We start from the raw sequence: 2,444 nt of genomic DNA on the forward strand, positions 1-2,444 counted from the left end.
CACACACACACACACACACACACACACACACACACACACACACACACACAAGGAAAATCTGTATGTTTCTCACATGATTAAAAAAGTTCAGACTTACTATTCTAAAATACTGCACAATAATTCAAAATATATTCTTTCAAAACAAGTCCCTGCCACTGTCACCTTCGGTTTGCTAAGTTGAGGTCTAAAGGATGCTTAATATTCAGTAATACCATCCGTTTCATGGCACCGACACTATCAGATGAGAACAAAACATGAACTGATTTAAGCTGAAGCAAATGACTTTACAATTAATGAACTTTGCAACATTGACACTGTTGAACTGATTTGAACACTGAACTGACTCGAGCTGAATAATGTCACTGTTGTTATCAGCTGAACTGAACTCGTTTCATAATAAATGAACTTCACACAGTTATTGAACTGAACTGAATCAACACTGATGTGAAAAAATTTACAGCTAATATTTTGCTTCTATCATTTTGAAGTTTGCATCATTGGTTCTGTGACTTTATTTTTCTTATTACTGTAAAGCTGTTTTGAATCCGTCTGTATTGTATAAAGCGCTATTGAAATGAAGGTGACTTTAAGCATACTTATCTTGGTTTAAGGCAAGACACTACAGCTGAATACGCTAAAAATGTTAACTAATGGATCTTACCATACTTCTGCTGATTAATCACAATACATGAAGACAATTGGTTTGTATTACAAGTTTTTTGAAATGCAATATTTAAATATGCAAATGAGACATCATCTGGATTCTGAACACTGGGCGAGTCGGGTTCAAATTTCTTGTTTGATGTTGTTGTTGAATTAAAGGTTTTTACAGAGGGGATTGTGGATTTCTCCTTTTATCACTCCATAAATCAGAAAGCAGAGAGAAAAACATTAAATGCATGAAAACAAAACAAAACTATGCTTTTGCCTGTAGTGTCTGGCCTTAAAGATGTTTATATGTTTTTACTGCAAAGCCAGATTCAAATACTAATGAAGAAAATGCATTGCAGTGATCTCTCTCACCTTCACTGAGCCCAGCATGCCGCCGACAAACAGGTAAGCGTTCTGGTCCACATCCAGCACGGTGTAAGTCTCGGGTGATTTGGCACTTCTGAGGGTCGGTAAGATGCCTGTTTTGGGTCCCTCCAGCGCGTGGACCGAGATACTGCCGTTCAGCCCGATACTGGACACCACCAACGTGAGAACAAGACCAACACTTCAGCCACTAATAACCAGCTGTTTTCCTTTTCAGTCATGATTAGTGGAAGGATTGTACGTAATCAACATTTCCCCCAAACACTGTTTATCTTTACTGCTTCATTAGATGTCCATGTGAACTGAAATAACATTTTAGTTTTGTAAAGAAAATGTAGGCATCTGTCTACAGAACTAACGTCTGGAAAGAAATCAAAAGCATTTAAGAAGCATTAGATAAGACGTAATGTTATTTTGGCAGAAATTATGACTTGGTTTCACTGAATTAACACTTTAAAACGTTTGAATATTTATTCTGAATCTGAATTTTTCTTAGTCCACTGACAAATAGCTTTTCTTGATGGGGAAGTCGTGGCCTAATGGTTAGAGAGTTGGTCTCGTAACCCAAAGGTTGCAGGTTCGAGTCTTGTACCAGCAGGGATTGTAGGTGAGGGGAGCTCTCTTCCCTTGAGCAAGGCACCAAACCCCTAACTGCTGCAGCATAAATGGCTGCCCACTGCTCCGGGTGTGTGTTCACGGTGTGTGTGTGTTCACTGCTGTGTGTGTGCACTTAGGATGGGTTAAATGCAGAGCACTAATTCCTAGTATGGGTAACCATACTTGGCCACATGTTTCACTTTTGATTTTAGCATAAATAAAATTAAATCTAGCGAGGTTTAAACTTTAGACAAGGAAAAATATTTCAGTAGAGTAAGAAAAACATCTCTGCAATATTGTTTAAAGATGTATTATTCGAAAACCATGGAACACAATTTCCAACAAACAAACAAACAAAACAAAAAGGTAATTGCAACTTTTTCCATCTCACAATTCTGACTTTATTTTTCACTTTTTCAACTTTACATCTTCCAATTTCTTTTGTTTTTCTCTCTCTCTGAATTCTGAGTTTATATCTCTTTTAAGGGAGCCTAATTTCATGGACGAATGGATCTGTTAGTATCATGAAATGCGTATTATGAAATGCATAGAAATTTCTAAATAAAAATAAATACATAAATAAATAAATAATACAAGTCTAAATTGCCAGATTTAAACTCAAAATTGTGAGAACTTAACAAAAAAATTAAGTCAGAATTGTATGTAATTTTTTTTGTGAATTATGAGATGATATCTCCCAATTCAGATTTTTTTTTTTTTTACATATTTCCTGAAAATATATTTCCAAAAAATAAATAAATAAATACTGTGTATATATACCTGTATATATATATATATATATATATATATAT

At 35.0% G+C, this 2,444-nt stretch overlaps 1 protein-coding gene across 1 annotated transcript in view; it reads right to left on the reverse strand.

Annotated features, from left to right (window-relative positions):
• The window catches only part of lama2 (laminin, alpha 2), a 198,122-nt gene that overhangs the window by 21,534 nt on the left and 174,144 nt on the right, over positions 1–2,444 (reverse strand). Inside the window, exon 43 of the mRNA XM_016439772.1 lies at positions 1,024–1,183. Within this exon, the coding sequence (XP_016295258.1) occupies positions 1,024–1,183 (160 nt within the window). The remainder of the gene's footprint in view (positions 1–1,023; positions 1,184–2,444) is intronic.

This window comes from Sinocyclocheilus anshuiensis, unplaced genomic scaffold (genome assembly GCF_001515605.1).
Source record: "Sinocyclocheilus anshuiensis isolate Anshui unplaced genomic scaffold, SAMN03320099.WGS_v1.1 scaffold1518, whole genome shotgun sequence".
NCBI lineage: Eukaryota > Metazoa > Chordata > Actinopteri > Cypriniformes > Cyprinidae > Sinocyclocheilus > Sinocyclocheilus anshuiensis.